General features: G+C 52.0%; 1 protein-coding gene and 1 long non-coding RNA gene across 3 annotated transcripts in view; one reads left to right on the top strand and one right to left on the bottom strand.

The window, feature by feature from the left end:
* The window catches only part of LOC133232821 (uncharacterized), a 307,249-nt gene that overhangs the window by 120,182 nt on the left and 166,621 nt on the right, over positions 1-20,446 (bottom strand). The window lies entirely within an intron of this gene.
* SEPTIN9 (septin 9) overlaps positions 11,066-20,446 on the top strand; it is a 179,409-nt gene continuing 170,028 nt past the window's right edge. The window contains exon 1 of one of the 2 annotated variants that reach the window (XM_061392707.1): positions 11,066-11,167. In XM_061392707.1, the coding sequence (XP_061248691.1) occupies positions 11,149-11,167 (19 nt within the window). In that variant the 5' untranslated portion in view covers positions 11,066-11,148. The remainder of the gene's footprint in view (positions 11,168-20,446) is intronic. The other variant, XM_061392712.1, reaches the window with a different exon arrangement.

The following is a 20,446-nucleotide window of genomic DNA, read 5'->3' as shown; positions in this document are numbered from 1 at the left end:
CTTTTTCATGATCGCCTATATTTGTTTCATTTAAGCCCGTTTGGGTTTCATAATTTTAAAACTTTCTTTGATAGTCCTACATATCATTTTCAGATTCTTCTATTATTTGCATTTCTTATGGAAATCATGCTGTGATTTCACATCTCCATGGTTGATTTTTCTTGAGTGTCTCTATTAGCATTAACTGTGCCTGCGTTTTGGGGCTCAGGTTTTCAGACGTCTTACTTATAGTATGTATTTTATTTGGCTGCACGGGTCTCAGTTGCATCACGTGGGATCTTTTGTCATGGCACAGAGGCTCTGGAGTGTGCAGGCTCAGTAGTCGTGGCTCATGGGCTGAGTTACTCTGCAACACGTGGAATCTTAGTTCCCTGACTGGGGACTGAACCCCTATCTCCTGCATTGCAAGGTGGATTCTTAACCACTAGACCACTGGGTAGGTCCCTAGACTCATCTTGAGTAGATGTTTCTTTCTCTTCAATCGTCCCCCATTCCACCGCCTTCCCTGGTTTTCCAGCTGTTTCCACTCGGCCTCCTGGTGGTCCCACTCCAGAACAATGAAGGCATTTCCTGTTGGCTCAGAGAACCCATCTCGTGGAGGGATGCTGGGCATATTGGGGACCCAGTGGCTCAGTCCCTGGGTGTCATGGCTTGGAAGCGATGGCTGCTTCCTACTACTTGTCCACATGCAGAGCTGAGAGCCCTGCCTGAGTGTGGCTCCAGACCGTCCCTCGCTTACTGTCTGTTACATGGAGATGGGCATTTTGGTTTTTTATTATGGTTATGTCTTTTAAGTTTCTCTTTACATGGTTTATGTGTCTTTCTCTGCCTTTTATGTCTATTTGGGATGACTTGAAAAATGAACTTAGAGTGCCATCTATTTTATTTCGAGCTGTAAATATTTCCTTTTATTGTAAGCCCATTAAAAATGGAAAACTAGTGTAAATTTTTAGTTTCCTGGAATGTAATGGGTTTGAAGGTTAATTTTGAAGAATAAGACCTCATTAAACTGCCCTAAGTGTGAGCTTAGCTGAAGATCTTTTTATTCCTTAGTGGTGGGTTCTGCCAGCTGCATGCAGGCAACAAATAATAAATTACTGTTCCCTTTTAAAAGTTGGAGGTAATGACAACAACAAATAACATTTCCAAGCAAGATAAAGCGTGTCAGCTTTTCTCGATTGGGAAGCCTCTTTGCTAATGGGGCCTTAACTTAGCTGTTAATTTTTAATAAACGGTTTTATTGAATTGTAGCATTGACACTTGGAGAAGGAAATGGCAACCCACTCCAGTGTTCTTGCCTGGAGAATCCCAGGGACGGGGGAGCCTGGTGGGCTGCCGTCTATGGGGTCGCACAGAGTCGGACACGACTGAAGCGACTTAGCAGCAGCAGCAGCAGCATCGACACTAGAAAACTGCACAGATTCTAAGTGTGCAACAAGAAGAACATGGCACGTGGACATACCCGTGAAGCCTCCTGAGCAATGGGGTCATCGTCTCCATCCCAAGGGAAAGAAAACACAAGAGCAGAGAGGTTAGGGCTTTTCCTGAGGATCCCAGCTAGGAAGAAACACAGCAGGGAGGTCACAGCCAGGCTGCAAGGTCCCTCGGTTGGAGAACAGCTCTGAGAGGCAGGTGTGGGGCGGTGAACAGGTGTTGCCAGAAGGCTGGCTGGGAACAGGGAAAGGAGGGGCTGAACAGGGACTCACAGAGGGGCGCACAGTGGGAGGTTGTAAGGCTGGAGCCTGGGACCCTGGCACATTCCCCCTTGAATCTGGTGTTCGGACAATCATTTTACCTCCCCTGGCTTTGAGATTTCACAATCCAGTTTTGTTTGCTTTTCAAATTGGACATTAAAAAATGTTTACTTGTTTATTTACATGGCTGTGCTGGGTCTTAGTTGCATCATGTGGGATGTTTTCTACTTGAGGCACGCGGGATCTTTAGTTGCAGAGTGAGAACTCTTTGTTACAGCATTCGGAATATACTTCCCTGACCAGGGATCGAACCCGGGCCCCTGCATTTGGGAGCACGAGGTCTTAGCCACTGGACCACCAGGGAAGTCCTGTTAATTGGAGATTTTAAGATGGAGAGACTATGTTTTAATTTTGACAAAAAGACATATCTAAAAAAAAGACACATGCTACTTCTTATTACCATCGTTTATTTTTTTAAAGGACTTTTTCTCATGTAGGACATCTGTACACATAGGAAGGGAAATTTTCAGGATAAAGACCAGCCCTCTGCGACTTCCCTGGCACTCCAGTGGTGGGGAGTCCATCTGCCAATGCAAGGGACACGGTTTCGATCCCTGGTCTGGGCACTAAGATCCCACACGCCATGGGACAACTGAGCCCATGTGTCACAACTACAGAGCCCGAGTGCCTAGAGCCCATCCTCTGCCACGAAGAACAACTCCCGAGAGCCACAACCAGAGGAAGCCTGTGCTCAAGAACGAAGACCCAGCGCGGCCAAAAATAAATGAATAAATAAAAAATAAATCTTAAAAAAAAAAAAAAAAGACCAGTCCTTTGAACATCTCAGCTTTGCTTAAAAAAAAAAAAAAAAAGCTCCAAACAAACCCGCAGAACCTCACCTCTTTGCGCTGTGCTCACTGGTTTCATTTCGCCTCTGACGGGTGAGGGCTTGTCACTGGCTGGCCCCAGGCCCCAGCCTGGTGTTTGGGAACCCCGAGTGGGGGATGGTCAAACCTTCCTTCCAGGACTGCAAGTCTAGGTCTGGGGACTGAGAACACGGGGCTTCCAGATTTAGCAAGTATAACGACAGGATGTGCAGTTAAATCCTAATTTCAGACAAATAATCATTTTTTAGCACCAGTATATCCCAAATACTACATGAGACATACTACAAAAAAAATCACATTTTGCTTATCTGAAGGTCAAACCTAACTGGGCAGCTTGTATTTTATCTGGCAACTTCTCAAAAGACACTTTTAATTTTTTGGCCGCCCCATGTGGCTTGCAAGACTTTAGTTCCCTGCTAGGCTCGAACCCACACCCCCTGCAGAGGAAGTGCAGAGTCTTAACCAGTGGACGGCCAGTGAAGTCCCCGTGAGGGGTACTTTTATAACATGAGGACTGCCCAAGGCGATCCAGAGCATGGGGTGGGGACCTGTGTGTCTCCCCGACTCCCCTCTGTGACCTCGCCCACCTGCAGCCCCTGAGGGCTGCCAGCCCTTTGCCAACACTCCCACTGGCCCTGTCTGGCAGGCCCTGTATTTATTTATGTTTTAAATGAAAGCCAATGAACACTCACTTACTCTGGAGAACTGTACCGAGAACTGTACGCTGGAGACTCTTATGATAAGTGGAGACACCTGGCCTTCCTCTCCGCCTGGGTCCCGGTTCCCACCGGCTGCCCTTCTTCCCCTTCTGCACGCAGCACCGAGGAAGCTGTGGCTCCTGCCCTCTGGCTCACCATCCACTTGGGGATGCAGGGGCACCACCCAACCCCAGGCCAGCCCAGGACAGGCATCTTTATCCCCTCGAAGCCGACAAGGAAGCTGAGGCACACAAGTTTGGGCTCGCGCAGTAAGGCATCGTGCTGAGAGCCTGTGGCACAGGGACCTCAGCCCGGACCTCTGGCTTCCCGCCAGCAGACAAGCGGGCTCAGCCCAGGGAGCCCGTAGACAGCTCCGCCCCACAGATTCCGAGTGAATGGGCCGGGGGCGGGGCCTGAGTGGGGGTGGCTGTTCGCTCCCTGTGAGATTCCAACGGACCCAGATAACTCTAGCTTCACCCGACTACGGAGATAAGGGCAGAGGAAACAGCTCAGTGAGAGGAGAAGCCCCACCGAGAAGGAGGAGGGGCAGGGGTGGGGGAGGGGAGGAGGGGCAGGGGTGGGGGAGGGGAGGAGGGGGAGGAGAAACTCCGTCCGGTTCCAAAGACCCAATTTGAGTTCCTGGAAAGGGTGTTCCAAGGGAAGCAGGCAGCAGGAGCAAAGACACCGGGGTGGGCTGGGGGAGGCAGCGGGGGGAGGGGCGTTAAGGGGTTGGGGTCGGGGGCCGGTTGTAAATGGGCTTGCAGTGGAGTGAACAAGAAAGGCCTTGATGAAGACAAGACCCAAGACACGGGGTGGCCTGCGATTTCCTACGGATGCTTCCCAGAGATTCCCAGCTTCCCCTTGAGCTTAAGTCACTGGTGAAATGTCAGCGAGGATGCCAGCCCCTCCCGTCCCTCATTCCTGGGCTGCAGTTTTCCCATCAGAAAGCTCACCCTGGCTCCTCCTCCCGCAGGGCAGCAGAGGGATAGAGGAGGAGGAGGAGGCAAGGCGAGCTTGAGGGGACAAGGGCCAAAGTTCAGAGGCGCCTTCGAAGGTGTGTCCTTCAAAGGTCCAGCCCTGGCTGATGAATGCCCTTCCTGGCCCCATCTGATGACTGCCGTGTTGTTGTTCAGCCGCTAAGTCCTTTTTGCAGTCCTGTGGACTGCAGCACGCCAGGCTCCAGTCAGCTACGATCTCCCAGAGTTTGCCCAAATTTATGTCCATTGAGTCAGTGATGCCATCCAACCGTCTCATCCTCTGTTGCCCCCTTCTCCTGCCTTCAATCTTTCCCAGCATCAGTGTCTTTTCCATTGAGTTGGTCCTTTGCATCAGGTGGCCAAAGTATTGGAGTTTCAGCTTCATCACTGTTTCCAATGAACATTCAGGACTGATTTCCTTGAGGAGTGACTGGTTTGATCTCCTTGTAGTCCAAGGGACTCTCAAGAGTCTTCTCTGGCACCATAAATCCAAAGCACCAATTCTTCAATTCTCAGCTTTCTTTATGGTTCAACTCTCACCCCTGTACATGACTACTGAAAAAACCATAGCTTTGATTATATGGACCTTTGTCGGTAAAGGTCTCTGCTTTGTAATAAGCTGTCTAGGTTTGTCATAGCTCTCCTTCCAAGGAGCAAGTGTCTTTTAATTTCATGGCTGCAGTCACCATTCACAGTGATTCTGGAGCCCAAGAAAATAAAAGATGTCACTGCTTCTGCTTTTTCCCCTTCTATTTGCCATGAAGTCATGGGACTAGATACCATGATCATAGTTTTTTGAATATTCAGTTTTAAGCCAGCTTTTTCACTCTGCCCTTTCACCCTCATCAAGAGGCTCTTTAGTTCCTCTTCTCTTTCTGCTATTAGAGTGGTTATCATCTTCATATCTGAGTTCCTTATATGGACCATATTTCTTCCCACAGCCTTTGCAAGGCTGTTCTCTGCCTGCAGACTCTTTCCCCTTTGTTTTTCCTGGTTAACTCTTGTTCATCTTTCTGATCTCAGCCCAATCTCCCCTTCTACAAAGAAGCTCCCCCAGACCCTAGACCCCAGATGTGAACCTTTTAGTGTACACCCTCACTGTACCTTCTTCTTTTTCATAAAACTTAAGCTGCATACAACATATTTTATTTATATTTTTATTTTTTGGCTGAGCTGTGGCATGTGGTATCGTAGTTCCCTGACCAGGGATCGAACCCATACGCCCTGCCTCTGAGGTAATGGGGTCTTATCCACTGGATCACCAGGGACATCCTCACTGTACCTTCTTATTTGGTTCCTTGGTTAATGTTTGTTTCCCCTACTAAAGTATAAGCTTCAGAGGGCAGGGACCATCATGAGTCATCAAGAAATATATATTGAATCAACCAATGAGAAAAAACAGTATAATCACTGGGATAAAGCACCTGGGTGCTTTTTAAAGTCATTTAAATTTCATTGCCAAGTGCTTTCTGGAAAGCTGGGGGCAGATTCACTCCCACATTGCACAGGAGAATGTTGTTAGAGCCACACCTTTACCGTAAATCATACATACACAGTAAGGCCCCAGTCATCTGACAAGTTCAAGCTCGGGGACAGCCACAAGTCAGAGAAGAGTCTGACTCAGCAGAGACGCTGAGCCAAGCAGAGGACAGAGCCACGGGGTTGAGCTGAGGCCAGGCAAAGGTGGCCATACCACCCAGTGTGAGCCAGCCCCTCTGGGGTCAGGAGACAAAAGCAATGACCCCCAGGTGGCCTGCCAAAGCCAAGTCTGACCATTCGGGCCTGGAATCCTGAGGGGATAGGTCAGGGAAAGGACCAGAAAGAAATTGACAAGAGAGAGAAGAAAAAAGTGAGCAGAAGCCGCAGAGCTCAGAAATGGAGGCAGAGAGCAGAGGTCGTGGTTGGGGCAGGAAGATGGGAGAAGGTACAGTAAGGGGACCCCAGGAAGGCCCTGTGCTCACGTTTCTGCACCTGGGCTGGGAAATCCAGGACTGCCCACCCGAGCGGCTGCTGTGACCGTCCCAGATGGCTTCTGAGATGGTTCCAGGGAACTCTACCTCCTGGTATTCACGAGCGGCTGCTTTCACAGACAGATCACGAGATTGTAATGCCCATTTTGCCAGCCGACCATCTTTCTTGCGAAGAGGAGACTCCTTGGAAGAGACCCCGATGCTGGGAAAGATTGAGGGCAGGAGGAGGGCAGAAGGAGAAGGGGGCAGCAGAGGATGAGACAGTTGGATGGCATCACCGATTCCACGGACATGAGTTTGAACAAACTCAGGGAGATGGTGAAGGACAGGGAACCCTGGTGTGCTGCAGTCCATGGGGTCGAAAAGCGCTGGACACGACTGAGTGACCCATCTTTCTTACTGGCTTTGATAGACAAGTTGCTAAGTTGGGAGTCCCCTGTGGCAAGAAACTCAGATTCAGTCAGCTAAAACCTGAGGTTTTCCATCTAAGAGGCTTTGAGGAGCTGAGTCTGCCCACAACCGTGTGAGCTTGGACGTGGACACATCCCCGGCTGAGCTTTCAGATGAGACTCAGCCTCTGCCAATAACCCTGGCTGCAGTCCGGGAGGTGCTCTGAAGCTGATAACCCAGCTAAGTGGTGGCCGGGTTCCTGACCACAGAAACTGGGCCATGATGAACGTGTGTCATTTTACGCCACTAAGTTCATGCTAACTTGTTATGTGGCAACAGTTATCTCATACACCCCCCATGCTCTGGGCTTCCTTGCATACAGAGGTCTGTGTATGCAACAGACCCTTACTGAGTGGCTCAGGGCTCCAAGGTCAAGGGTTACAATCAAACAACAAGCCTTCCCAGCTGCAAAGGGAGGGGACACAGGGGGACACAATGCCAAGCTCACAGGTGAGGGAGCAGGAAGGGCTAGGAGATGCCGTTGTGATGGTTTTGGGAAAATACAGTCTGATACAGCTGCCCATGGCCACAGCTCACATCCTTCCCACATGGAAAATATCCTCACCCGACCCCAAGATCCTGAAAGTCTCAGCCATCGTGGTGTGGGCTCAGACTCCAGGCGCAGGCTCTAACCCTATAAATCAGTGCAGATGGGTCCTCACAAGGGTTCTTCAAGGACTTCGCCCTGGGGGGGTTGTTCTTTCAGCCTTGGCGCAGTCCTCTGAGTCAGACTTCCTTTTTCTTTGGAAAACTGAGTTTGCAACTAAATAACTTTCTCAGCCTGGGTCCTCCTTCTAAAAGACTGAGTCCAAAAGCCTCTTTTTCATTTTGTCCTGCTTTTATCCCTCTGAGTCCAAGAACCTAATTTAATTCCTTAAAAGCTTACATGTTAATTTAAAATCCACTCCATGAGATAAAAACCTTACCCACAAACTTTTTTATTTTTTTTAAATAGACTTTTTTTTTTCCCCCAAAAAAGCAGTTTTAGGGAACTCCCTGATGGTCCAAAGGTTAGGACTCATCACTTTCACTGCAGGGCACAGGTTCCCCTGCTTGGGGAACTAAAATGCTGTGTATATCACAGTGCAGCCAAAAAAAAAAAACAAAAAAAAAACAGTTTTAGATTTACAGAAAAATTTAATGAGTCAGAGAGTTCCCGTATGCACCACCCCCTCGGGGGTCTCCCTCCTTATGATACACATTGCACTAGAGTGGTACATTTGTTACAACTGATAAGCCAATATTGATATTTGATTATCAATTATTCAGTCTTGTCCAACTCTTTGTGACCCCATGGACTATACAGTCCATGGAATTCTCCAGGCCAGAACACTGGAGTGGGTAGCCTTTCCCTTCTCCAGCGGATCTTCCCCATCCAGGAAGCTAACTGGGGCCTCTTGCATTGCAAGAGGATTCTTTACCAACTGAGCTATCAGGGAAGCCCAATTATTATTAATGAATTATTATTAAGTCCATAGTTTGCATCAGAGTTACATAGGTGTCACACATCATATGGGTTTGGATCAATGTTTCCTGCCACGTAGCCACCCCTACAGTGTCGGACAGCCCTAAAAATCCCTGTGGTCCACCTCTTCACCGCCGCCCCCCCCCCCCCACCTCTTGGCAACCACCGATTACTGTCTCTGTAGTTTTGCCTCTTCCAGCATGTCGTATAGCTGGAGTCATACTTCTGCAGCCTTTTCAGATTGGCTTCTTTCATTCAGCACCACAAAGCGTCTTGAGTTAAGCCCTCTCTACCCTCACATGAGGATGCAGTGGGCGGATTCCCCTTGAGAAGTATAATACCTACTGCAAGGCATCCTCTGAAGATCCTCAAAAAGTGTCTGAAAGCATTTATGTTGAAGGAGCAAGATGTGAGTCTGTAACAGTTAAATATGTCATTTATGATGACCTTGAGCCACGAGAAAATGATTAAGGTTTGGTATACTCTACTCATGAATTTGAACAAATTCCGGGAGATAGTGGAGGACAGAGGAGCCTGACATCCTGCATTCATGGGGTCGCAAAGAGTCGAACTTGGCTTTAGTGACTGAAAAACAAGTCATGAAGGCAAGTGATGACATCATACATTTTAAAGAGTTGTCCATAAAATTAGAATTTCATGCTTAAACTATTAACCTTCATGCATCCTGAAAATGCTTTCATTCCTCCTCCTCCTTTCTCTTCATTCCTCCTCCTGTCTTTCCTTCAGATTTTTGGTATATTTTTGTATGTGCAGTATCACTAATTCCCCATCCGTGGCTCAGTGGTAAAGAATACGCCTGCCAATGCAGGAGATGCCAGAGATGTGGGTTTGATCCCTGAGTTGGGAAGATCTGCTGGAGTAGGAAATGGCAACCCACACCAGTATTCTTGCCTGGAGAATCCAACAGACAGAGGAGCCTGGTGGGCTGCAGTCCATAGGGTCGCACAGAATCGGACATGACTGAGTGACTGAGTGCTCACACAGACACACATATGCACACACACACACACACACACACAAACACGGTATCAGTACAGCACATGGGTCTTCATTCCTAGGTGCCCAGGTGTCTGTGAATTATAACCCAGGTAGAAATGCTAGCATGAAGGGGCCAACCGCACACGGAGAACACCCAAGGGTCCTCCACAACTCCAGGATCTATCTGCTCAGAGGATGCATGTGCACCAGAGCACCTCTGACTTGAGCTAAGTGAAGCGACCAACCCCTAATGTGCCCATTAGACAAATTCCTGATAGGCAGTTTGGCCTTGGGAAGGTCAGGCATCAGGATGGGGGTGCGATCATCATGACTACTGGCCAGAATCAGGACAGAGCTCATTTCTGCCTTGGCTGGAGCAAAATTGGCAGGAACCTGTCCAAGTGGCCCTTGGGGGAGTATGTGTGGCTATCCCAGAACCCAAAGACAGATGTTAACAATTCATCTCCAGTTTCCAGGCCTGTGGCTTCTTCCCTCCCTCGCCTCCTCCCCAGGTCCCCAGATAAGGAGACGGAGGTTGACCCAAGTGGAGTCCAACGTCCACTCTGGTTCAATCAGTCTAGCCAGAGGGTGTGGGACGGGTCATGTGGCCAGACTTGCAGGCCTGTGGCTGGACAGATTTCTTAAGAAGGGGAGCAGGTGGAACAATCTGGTGGAATCAAGTGTGCCTCAAATCTTACTTAGGCAGGTTTTCTACTTTCTAGCAGGCAATGGAATTGCTTTTGGATCTTTGAGAAGAGGGAAAAGGGAGGAGGGTGTTTTGGTGATGTTAATTTTCCGAACAGGCTTTGGATTGTCGGGCAGAAGGCAGCGTTGCGCCCCAGCTGAGAGCTTGGGGGCGCTTCCGGGATCGCTTCCTCTGCTCCCTTTTTCATCCCTGGACCGCGCGGCCCTTGCGTATCTGTTTCCGCAGGTTCTGGGATGCCGAGCGCCTCCCGCTCCGCCACGCCCTTCCCTCTTCCAGGAACACCTTGGCTGCCTGGCAAATTCCTGCTCATTCTTTAAAACCTTGTTTTGGAATTACCTCAGTAAAATTCTGACAACACCCGCTTGACAAAATTCATCACTTTCCCCTCTGTATTAAAAAATCATTTTCTTATGGAAACTTCTTTAGGGATACAAAAGCAGAGAGAATTCTGCACAATTTTTGCTCAGGAACTCACATTCTCCTTACTACGTTACCCAGGTTATAAAGATGCGTGCCCTCGTATTTGCGCTCCGACGTCGAGGCCCTGACCGCGCGCAGTACCTGATGCCGGGAAGGTGTTCGATATTTCTCAGATGCAACATAAGTTATCATCTGGTCCAACGTACCCATTGTACAGATGAGGTAACTGAGGCCCCAGTTCATAAAGCAGTCAAGGCAGTCTGCCCTCTGGATTACCAAGAAAGTAGAAGGGCACATACGGTAGGGACTTCGCCTGCCGGGTCCTGCCCGATCCACTTAGCCTGTCTGCGGACTCCGATCCCCCCCGGGCGGTGCATAAGGACCACCACCCGGCCCCAGGCCGCTCCCTGCGCCGCTCCTCCCGCTGCCACCTGGCAAGGCCACGCCCCGCCCAGACTCTGGACGGGAAAAGTGCCGGCGACGCCCCGGAAGGAACCGTTCGTGCCTGCGGGGAGGGGGCGGGTGTGGCTGCTGGGGACGGTCGCCACCTTGGCGACCCCCACCCTCGGACAGCTTGCATCCGGGGTGCAGTGCAGGGCCGCGCCCGGGCCGAACCGGGGCGAGCTCAGGACCCGGCGCGGGGCTGGCGCTTCAGGCCGGGGGTCGGGATGCGCGCGGCGCGCGGCTCCGCCAGGTGTGAGTGCGCGGGGCGGGGCTCGGCGCACACCTCCGCGGGGCGGGCCGGGCCGGGGCGGGGCCGGGCCCGACCCCTCCTCCCGGCCCTCACCCCTCCCACTCCCGGCCCGGGATTAGCGACCTGGGAGCGCGAGCCCCACGGCCTCCCCGCCACACTCTGCTGGGAGCGGCGGCCGCGACGGCACCATGAAGAAATCTTACACAGGTGGGCGCCGCGCCCGGAGCGGGCAGGGGGAGGTCGGGGTCCCGGGGCAAGCTCTGAGGTGTGGGGCGTCCCACCGGCCAGCTGACGCAGCTGCACCCCGGATCGGGATCGCTGACCAGACGCTGGGCCCCCCCACCACATTTTTCTCCTTTGCTTCTACGTCGGCGCTCCAGGGTCTCGGCCCGCGCGCTAGTCCGAGACCACTGGTGTCCTGGGGAGTCCGGGTGCTCGAACTCTCTGACCCCCAAGACGGTTGGGCCCCGATTCTGACCTTGGCGGAGAGTCTCCTGCCCCCGTCTGTCGGCCACTACTCGCTCAGGCGTCTGGAGGGGCCACTGTGGGAGCCGCTGCCCTGGGCTGGCCATCCTTCCGGTTCCCCCTCCTTCCCCCTTGTACCTTCTCCAGAGTCGCTGACTTGACAGGGGCCGAGAGTCCGGGCGTTCTGGGTCCCCCTCCGTGCGTATGAGTGCGTGGGAGGGGGCTGTGGATGATTTCCTTGGGGTCAGCTTCTAGGACTGGTGGTCCAGGTCTTAGCATCCTTTCTTCAGGTGAATTCCTGTTATTCCTCTACCCAGTGGAGCACCGGAAATTCCCAAATGGGACTATCCAGCTACACCTGCAGCCCACTCGGGTTCACCTTTAGGGTGTCAGGATGCCTTTTGGTTTGCTGGCATCCCAGCTTCACTAGCAGGCTTGACAGGTGAAGGGGCCTGGCCAGTTCCCACCATGCACTCAGGATCCTTCATAAGCATTTTCCCCTTGGGTACTCTGAAGTTCCATTTTGAGGATGGGTAAACTGAGGTCACAAGCCTTGAAGGTCTTGTTAAGGGGAATCTAGATCTGTTCTTTTTTCCCTTTGTTTTTTTAATTTGTGATTTTCCCCAAAGGATCCAGGCCGGATCCTTTGTCTTCCTTAGTGGTCAAGTTATAAACGGCATCTCTTCTTGTGCTAACCCTGCAAAATTTCTCCTCATGTTCTTCCCCTTAATCTACTTGGACATGAAGTTTTCTGCCAAGGACTCATGAATTAATTTTTCTTGATAAGAGGACAGAGTCACGGTACTTAGTTGGATCTGAAGAGGTCTTTTGGGCCATCCCCCTGCCTTTGGGACATTTTCCCAGTCTTCTCCTGTTTTCCATGTTTTTCAGAAACAAAACAAGTAATAAAGAATAACTCGTCTCAAAGAAAATTACTCAGAACTTCCCCTAAAATGGCCTTCCGGGTCAGTGGCTTAGAATTTCAACTTTCACCTCCTGTTGCAAACAGCATGGCCCTCACCCATCCTGAACACAGCTCCCTCCCTGGAGTGTGGGGGCGTTGATGTAATGGTGGGGGAGGAGGGGGCTTCCAGGTGGCATAGGCGAGGGTTTGGCGCTGGGCCTTTCTCCAACGTGTTCCACATACTTGAGATGGTTGTGGGCATCGCCCTTCCCCTGAGTTCAACAGCCCGGTGTGGCCCAGGGACACCAGCTGGCTCTTGCCCTTGGCTCCTCACACTTTGCCTTCTGCTGATCAGTCTGGCCACCAGAGTCCCCCTGGTGAGCTGGCCTTTTCCTAGGGGGACTTTGAGACCCTCCTACACAGATGCAAGAGGGCCTCTGAGGCAGGCTGGATGTGTCTTTTCCATGCCCGCTCCCTCCTGCCCTGGCAAATTAAAAAAAAGAAAAAAAAAAAAGAGGAAGGTTTCAAAGTAGTGTTCACAGGTGGGTAGGAACCAGCTCTTGTAAAGGCAGCCTCCCTGTCTCTGGTGTTTACCTGAAGGGGCAGGGCCCTCGAGGACGGGCCTGGGAGAGCTTGGACCTCTTCCAGCTTCTCCTCCTGGCGATGGTCCAAGGCGAGCTGGGTCACTCTGTTGCCGTTGTGTGGGGTTGGGCTGGAGGGGGCTTGCCCAGGGGCAGGGTGGCCGCTTGGTCCCCTCCTGAGGGGGGTCCAGTTCTGTTGGTGCCCTCTCTCGTTGCAAAGTCAGACTGACTCCCATGTAGCATCAGTGCCCTGAAATTAGGAAAAGCATCAAACTGTGAAGGATCCCCAGTGTCAAAAAATTCAAGGACAGCCAACCAGGAGCGCTTTTATTTTTCACCTGGATTGAGTGGGATTATTCCTTTGGGACCTATTTGTGGGCTCAGAAATAAATTGAGAGACTTCCCTGGTGGTCCAGTGGCTAAGACTCTGTGCTCCCAGAGCAGGGGATCTGCCTGGGTTCGATCCCTGGTCGGGGAACTAGATCTCACATGCTGCAACTAAGACCCATCGAAGCCAAGTAAATAATAAATGTTGTTTAAACGCTAAAAAAGAAAGAAAAAAATCAAATATGTTCTCAGTAGAGCTGGCTTGAGCGCTCATGAGTCTCTGAAAAGGGAGGAATTTTAAAAATATGTTTGAGGGGATCCTGAGTGCCTTAGATAAACACTCACTGGACCCGCATTACACACGGGGCCTGTGCAGCCAGGGCCTTGAGGGTACAAAGATGATGGAAAGACGTGGGCATTGTTTGCAAGCAAGCTGCATTCTCATGGGAGGCAGGATGCAGAGTGTTAACCTGGCTAGTTAACACCCCCCCCCACCCCAGCGGTACAGTCTCCAAAAGCTACCGGATTGCCCTGGGTAGGGGAGGTTTCTGGGGGAGCCGGGATTGAGTGGGCCTTGGAGAATCAGCAGCATTGAGAAGGTGGAGAATAAAGAGGGTCCTTCTAGGTGGGGAATAGAGTGAGTGCCCACTGAGGCTGCAGGGTGCCAGGGGCTTGCGTGGGAACAGCTCTGTGTCTGGCAGTTCCAGTTCTGCTCCAGGCGCTTCCTGGATGCGCCTCGCTCGGTGTTCCAGCCAGGCAGAGCTGCGGGCAGTGTGGCTGAGTGGTTCACAGCACGGGCTCCCGGAGTTAAATCCTAGGCTGCCACCTCCTCCACCTTGTCATGTGTCTCGTTTGCCTCATCTGGTAGACAGGGGCAATGCTGATTTGTTGTAACGATGAAATGAGCTCATGCGTGAAAGGCTTGAATGCCTGCGCCATTTGTAACTCGCTTCATTATCCTTATCACTCGCAGGGAGCACACACAACGAGGCTGTGTGTCACCAGCTTTGCCAGGATGCCTGAGGGGGCTGCTGGCACCCTCCCTGGGCCTCTGTTGGTTTGGAGACCAGAATTGTGGCCCAGGTTTCCCCCTCAGCCCCTTGGTGTCAGAGCGGGCTGCTGTCGAAACCTTTCCGGTGTCCTGAATTTGGGACTTCTGGTGGCATACTGTGCCACTGTGCCTTCAGTGGCCCCGGATCCCCTGGGAATTCTCAGTGCTCAGGGCGCTTAGCTGAGGTCCACGAGCCACAGAAATGCGGAATAAAATCCAGCTGGTGTGCACTTGGGGAATCATTCGGAGATGCTTGGTGACTTTCAGGAGATCTCCGAAGCAGTACCTGGCCTACTGAAGGTTGAAAAGCTCTTGCACTTGCTACGCAGAGCCCTGGGCAGGGCGGGAGGCTGCAGTTCGAGAGATTAGCCGGTAGAGCAGTGTTCCCCACGCCCAGCGCTTGGGGAGCTGAGTTCTGGGAAGCGGAGAGGAGAGGAGCAAGTCCTGGAGCGGGAGCCAGGGGTGAGGGCGAGGAGCACGGGTGGAAGGCCGGTTCCTTCCTCTTTTGGCCCTGCCCCTCCGCCCCACTCTGGCTGCCGCACCTCTGCCTCCTCAGGTCCCAGCCTGCTGGCTCGCTTGGGCTCCTGCAGGGACCTGGGCGGAGAGAAATAGCCACCTCGGGCAGTCTGTCTCCTCCATTGGACTGGTGCCCAGGGTCCCAGACCCTTATGGACCCAGAGGCCCTCCCAGTCCTTGGGGAGCTGGCGGAGCCTGATCCTGCGGCCCCTCCCCTCCTCAGCCTGTTGGCAGTTATCTGCCCACCCCTTGGGCTCACCTCTTCCCCCACTGCCCCCCCTCCACCCCCTGCCAAAGCCACCTGCCTGTCAGCATCTCCCCAGCCTGCCCAGAGGGGTTCCAAACACGGAGTGCCACGCATCTGGCAATGCACCTGAGTTTGAGACAACCCACCGTCCTGGAAACCCCTGGGTGAGCCCCGGTGCAGAAAGGGCACGAGATGGCCCCTCAAGGTGGAAGGATGGGCCGGCCATGTGCCCGGAGCTCCTGTGTGTGAGTGTCAACAGAGGGCATCTCACCAGGGACCCCAACAGCCGGAAAAGGCACCCCCCCATCATCCTCCGCCCAGCTTCTTGGGCCACCGTCCTCTGAGACTCCCTGCCCATCCCAGGCCCCACAGGGATGGGACCTGGGGGTGGGACCTTGTTTCTGCACGCACTGCTGTTTGTCCATGAGCAGCGCTGTGTGGGCTCTGCAGTTTGCTTAAGATGTACTTGATAAGAAGGGTTCAGCACACTACGGCACAGGGCCCGGCCCCTGGGGCCTTGAGCACCAGTTCCTGGGCGGATCCCGCTGGTGGCCTTGCCTGGGGGAGGGGGGCTGCAGAGAGAGGTCCCAGGCCTTGGGGGGTGGAGGGGCAGGTGGGGGGGTTAAGTGGTGGGTGGGGAGGGAGGTGACATGCTGGGTTCCTGCACCCCTACAGGAGCTATTGCTTTGTTTTTTTATAATTTTTTTTTTTGACTCTGCTGGGTCTTCCGTGTGGCATGCGGGCTTTCTCTAGTTGTGGCTTGCCGGCTTACTTGCTCTGCGGCACGCGGGATCTTAGCTCCCCCCTCACAGCTCAGACCTGCATACTCTGATTGCAAGGTGAATTCTTAACCACTAGATCACCGGGGAAGTCCCTGGAGCTGTAACTTTGGAACACCCCAGCCATAGGCATCGTCAGGGGACTCATGGGGGATCGGTGGGTATGAGTGGCTGGGGATGCCCCTGGGGACCCAAAGAGGAGCACGCAAGGTTACAGACCCCACTGTGCTCCAGCAGAGACCTTGGCCAGTGAGTCCCCATGGCAGCTACAAGAGATTGCCTGTCCAGAAGCACTGATGGAAGGGAGCCTGTCCTGCTGGTCACAGGCCTCTGGGGCCGGGGGTCCTGAGGTCAGGCCTGGGGCCATGGGTCCCTGAGTTTGACAGGAGAACTGAAGGATCCCTGAAGCCGGTAACTGGTCAGCCTGCCCCTTCCCTGTTGGGCAGCTGTAACTGGGCCCAGAAACTGTCGAGAGGCGAAGTACCCATGGTTTTGCTGGAGCAGCTGGGCTGAGCTGGGGGTGCCCATTTTGCAAGTTCTTGGCCTGTTTCGAGCCTCCCTGTAGGTTCAGTTATTCTTCCTAGAAGAGTCTGCTGGGCGTCGCTGAGGGCTGGCTCCTTCCTGCGGGCTGGTGGCTTTCAGCACCGCTCTGGAAGGGCGTCCTGGCCTCGGGTCTCCTGGGTTGACTGTGGCCTTCTGCTCCCAGCCCAGTTTCTCCCTGCCTTATCTCCCTGTCCCTACCCTGGGGGCCGGGTCCATTTGCAGCCCACGTGAAGGGGGGGCATTGAGGCGCTGCCCAGGGGAGGGGGAGGCGGCTCCGGGCGTCCTGCTGTCAGTGGCCTCTTGGAAGCCTTGCAACAACCGAGCTTTGTTCCGGGCCTAATCTGACCTGGTTCTGCGAAGCGTGACTGCTGGCAGCCTGCAAGCCTCTGGGATAGGAAGGGGGAGAGGAAGATGATCCCAGCGCACAGGGCAGCCGGCTGCCTGCCCTCTCTGGACGGAGCTCGAGTCCTGGTCATCCTCTGAGCAATGCTGGCTTTGTGACGGGGGAGAGGAACCCTGGATGGCTGCTCCGGCCTGCATGTGTGGCCCCCAGCTTCCCAAGGGCCCCTGGAAGTGCTGGGTGGGGTGAGAAGGGCCAGATCACCCCCTCCCCAGGAAGGAGTGCCCTCTCTGGCCCAGGGTTTCAGAGGCCGGACCGAGGCAAGAGGGATCCCCGTGAGAGATGCGGGTGACTTTGCCTTCTTTCTGGTTCCTGGGGAGGCCTTGTTCCCCCCAGAGCTCTTCAAGGGTAGGTGTACTGTGAAGCCTGGGCTGTGACTGGCCTGCGGGGTCCCTCAAGGCTGTACCTGGGAACCAGGGGCTGGCTGCGTCCACCCTAGACCTCCCTGAGAGTGTGCCTGGGCCCCTTGTCTCGGCTGGGCCAGGCGTGTTGGGGCAGCCTGGCCGGGGATCACTCCCACAAACATGGTTACCAGGAGGGGCTGGGCAGACCTGGGCAGAGGCGAGCTGGCGGGCTGCCTTGGGCTTGTCCTGCCAATCAATCTGATCCACATCCTGGGGCCTTCACAGCCCTCCCTTGGACTGTGCCTCCTGTTTCCACCAGGATCGGGGCTCAGCCAGAGAGTAAGGCTCCTGTAACCCAAAGCCACTTGGAAGTGGTTTATTAAATACAACCCCTGTCGTCTTCCAGCCGAAGGACTGGGCTAATCAACCCGGAGGGCTGTCAGGGGGTGGTTTGCAAACCTCATTAATGAACAGGTGACTTGGACTCTAGATGCAGGGCCCAGGCGCAGGTGTTGGGTTTTCGTGCAGAGGTTACCCAGTGTAGATGTCGTGGGGACAACGCCAGGTGGTGGAATGACAGCCGCGTGCACATAGGTGGCCGGAGCAGGGGAGGTAGACTTCCGGTCCATGTCAGGGGCCCCGAGGGGTGGTGAACAAACTCTTGAGCCGTGGGGAGAGGATCTTCCAGGCGGCAGCGTTTTCCTGGTCCCGGGGGCCTGACGCTCTAGCTGCCAAGCCTGTGCCTTACTTTACTTTTAAAAAGGAAAACTTTATAGAAGACACTGTGTATCTCTTCTTTCTCTCTTGCCTTTTTTCCTTTAGTTGTTCGTTTTGTTCATGGTGGTGAAGCTCAGTCACTCAGTCGTGTCCAAGTCTTTGTGACGCCGTGGTCTGTAGCCTGCCAGGCTCCTCTGTTCATAGGATTTTCCAGGCAAGAACACTGGAGTGGGTTGCCATTTCCTACTCCGGGGGAATCTTCCCGACCCAGGGATGGAACCCACGTCTCTGGCATCTCTTGCATTGGTAGGCGGATTCTTTACCACTGAGCCACCTGGGAAGCCCCAGGTAATCTTGTTCGTTACTTGTTACCAAACAATGTGAACAGGAAATTAAAAGGACAGATTCTCCAATCCCATCGGTTACAACATTGTTTTTTGGGTTCCCTTTGGACTTGTTTCCACACGCACCGGTCGTATTGTTTGATTTAATTATCAAAGGGATATAATGTTTTTTCAGAGTGTTGCATATTCTCTGTACACATCATCTTTATTTTTTTTTTAATTTTATTTTATTTTTAAACTTTACAATATTGTATTAGTTTTGCCAAATATCGAAATGAATCCACCACAGGTATACATATGTTCCCCATCCTGAACCCTCCTCCCTCCTCCCTCCTCCCTCCCCATACTATCCCTCTGGGTCGTCCCAGTGCACCAGCCCCAAGCATCCAGTATCGTGCATTGAACCTGGACTGGCGACTCATTTCATACATGATATTATACATGTTTCAATGTCATTCTCCCAAATCTTCCTACCCTCTCCCTCTCCCACAGAGTCCATAAGACTGATCTATACATCAGTGTCTCTTTCGCTATCTCGTACACAGGGTTATTGTTACCATCTTTCTAAATTCCATGTATATGCATTAGTATACTGTATTGGTGTTTTTCTTTCTGGCTTACTTCACTCTGTATAATAGGCTCCAGTTTCGTCCACCTCATTAGAACTGATTCAAGTGTATTCTTTTTAATGGCTGAGTAATACTCCATTGTGTATATGTACCACAGCTTTCTTATCCATTCGTCTGCTGATGGACATCTAGGTTGCTTCCATGTCCTGGCTATTATAAACAGTGCTGCAATGAACATTGGGGTACACGTGTCTCTTTCCCTTCTGGTTTCCTCAGTGTGTATGCCCAGCAGTGGGATTGCTGGATCATAAGGCAGTTCTATTTCCAGTTTTTTAAGGAATCTCCACACTGTTCTCCATAGTGGCTGTACTAGTTTGCATTCCCACCAACAGTGTAAGAGGGTTCCCTTTTCTCCACACCCTCTCCAGCATTTATTGCTTGTAGACTTTTGGATCGCAGCCATTCTGACTGGGATGAAATGGTACCTCATAGTGGTTTTGATTTGCATTTCTCTGATCATGAGTGATGTTGAGCATCTTTTCATGTGTTTGTTAGCCATCTGTATGTCTTCTTTGGAGAAATGTCTATTTAGTTCTTTGGCCCATTTTTTGATTGGGTCGTTTATTTTTCTGGAGTTGAGCTGTAGGAGTTGCTTGTATATTTTTGAGATTAGTTGTTTGTCAGTTGCTTCATTTGCTATTATTTTCTCCCATTCTGAAGGCTGTCTTTTCACCTTGCTAATAGTTTCCTTTGATGTGCAGAAGCTTTTAAGTTTAATTAGGTCCCATTTGTTTATTTTTGCTTTTATTTCCAATATTCTGGGAGGTGGGTCATAGAGGATCCTGCTGTGATGTATGTCGGAGAGTGTTTTGCCTATGTTCTCCTCTAGGAGTTTTATAGTTTCTGGTCTTACGTTGAGATCTTTAATCCATTTTGAGTTTATTTTTGTGTATGCAGTTAGAAAGTGTTCTAGTTTCATTCTTTTACAAGTGGTTGACCAGTTTTCCCAGCACCACTTGTTAAAGAGATTGTCTTTAATCCATTGTATATTCTTGCCTCCTTTGTCAAAGATAAGGTGTCCATATGTGCGTGGATTTATCTCTAGGCTTTCTATTTTATTCCATTGCAGATCATCTTTAATTCTGCTCTTTTCACATGAAAATCAGATCCCATGCATGGATCCCCTAATTACAGTTTGAATGGCTCTTCAGAGTGGGTGTTGCCGAATTTACTTAGCCATCCTCTCGCCAGAGCGCTTGAACGGTCTGCGGATGCTGGCGCTCTTCCTTGGTGGTGGGCGTCCGTGACCCTCAACCGAGAATGCTGTGCTGAGCTGGAGATGTTAACAGTAGCCGTGCTTACAACAGTAGCCGTGCTTACAGCTGTGAGACACGGACTGGCTGGATACTGGAAATTTTTGGAGGCAATTAATTTAATAAAATACTGCCCAAGATGATTCCCAGCATTCCTGGGATGGCTCCAGAAACCAAACAAGTGTTCTTTTCTTTGTACAATGTTATTTATTTATTTTTGGCCGTGCTGGATTTTCGTTGCTGCCCGGGCTTTTCTCTAGTTGTGGGGAGCGTGGTGTGCAGGCTTCTCATTGCGGTGGCTTCTCTTGTTGCAGAGCACGGGCTCTAGGGCGCTGGGGCTTCAGTGGTCGGGGCACGTGGGCTCAGTAGTCGCAACTCCCCGGCTC

The sequence above is a fragment of the Bos javanicus genome, chromosome 19 (assembly GCF_032452875.1).
Source record: "Bos javanicus breed banteng chromosome 19, ARS-OSU_banteng_1.0, whole genome shotgun sequence".
Taxonomy (NCBI): domain Eukaryota; kingdom Metazoa; phylum Chordata; class Mammalia; order Artiodactyla; family Bovidae; genus Bos; species Bos javanicus.
This window is presented reverse-complemented; position numbering and strand designations above follow the sequence as displayed.